Raw genomic sequence first — 354 nt, 5'->3', positions numbered from 1 at the left:
CAAGATTATCACAAAGGTGTTGGTTAAGGTCTAGCAATGATCTCATTATTACTACATTAATTGTCTATGGAGGAGCCTATGTAAATATAGAGGAGGCTATGGGGGCTATGTATAAAGCTATAGAGGAAGTCATTATCTCGGGTATGGGAGAAACTATGGTGGGTATACATTAAGCTGTGGATACGAGTGTTTATGAACTTGAAATATGAATATTTTCTTGATATGAATATATTTATATTCGCTGTTCCCTCCCGGATGTTTCCCGGGAGTACCACATTCAAAAAAATAATAATGTAGTTTGCATGTTAACTAGTTTACCTATTCATCTATCACCCGGTCAGGAAATTCATCTAT

At 35.9% G+C, this 354-nt stretch overlaps 1 protein-coding gene across 1 annotated transcript in view; it reads left to right on the top strand.

The window, feature by feature from the left end:
* The first annotated feature begins 98 nt into the window (after positions 1 to 98).
* The window catches only part of LOC119591146 (neuropeptide-like protein 29), a 7,485-nt gene continuing 7,229 nt past the window's right edge, over positions 99 to 354 (top strand). Inside the window, exon 1 of the mRNA XM_037939856.1 lies at positions 99 to 158. Within this exon, the coding sequence (XP_037795784.1) occupies positions 99 to 158 (60 nt within the window). The remainder of the gene's footprint in view (positions 159 to 354) is intronic.

The sequence above is a fragment of the Penaeus monodon genome, chromosome 28 (assembly GCF_015228065.2).
Source record: "Penaeus monodon isolate SGIC_2016 chromosome 28, NSTDA_Pmon_1, whole genome shotgun sequence".
In the NCBI taxonomy this organism is placed as follows: domain Eukaryota; kingdom Metazoa; phylum Arthropoda; class Malacostraca; order Decapoda; family Penaeidae; genus Penaeus; species Penaeus monodon.
This window is presented reverse-complemented; position numbering and strand designations above follow the sequence as displayed.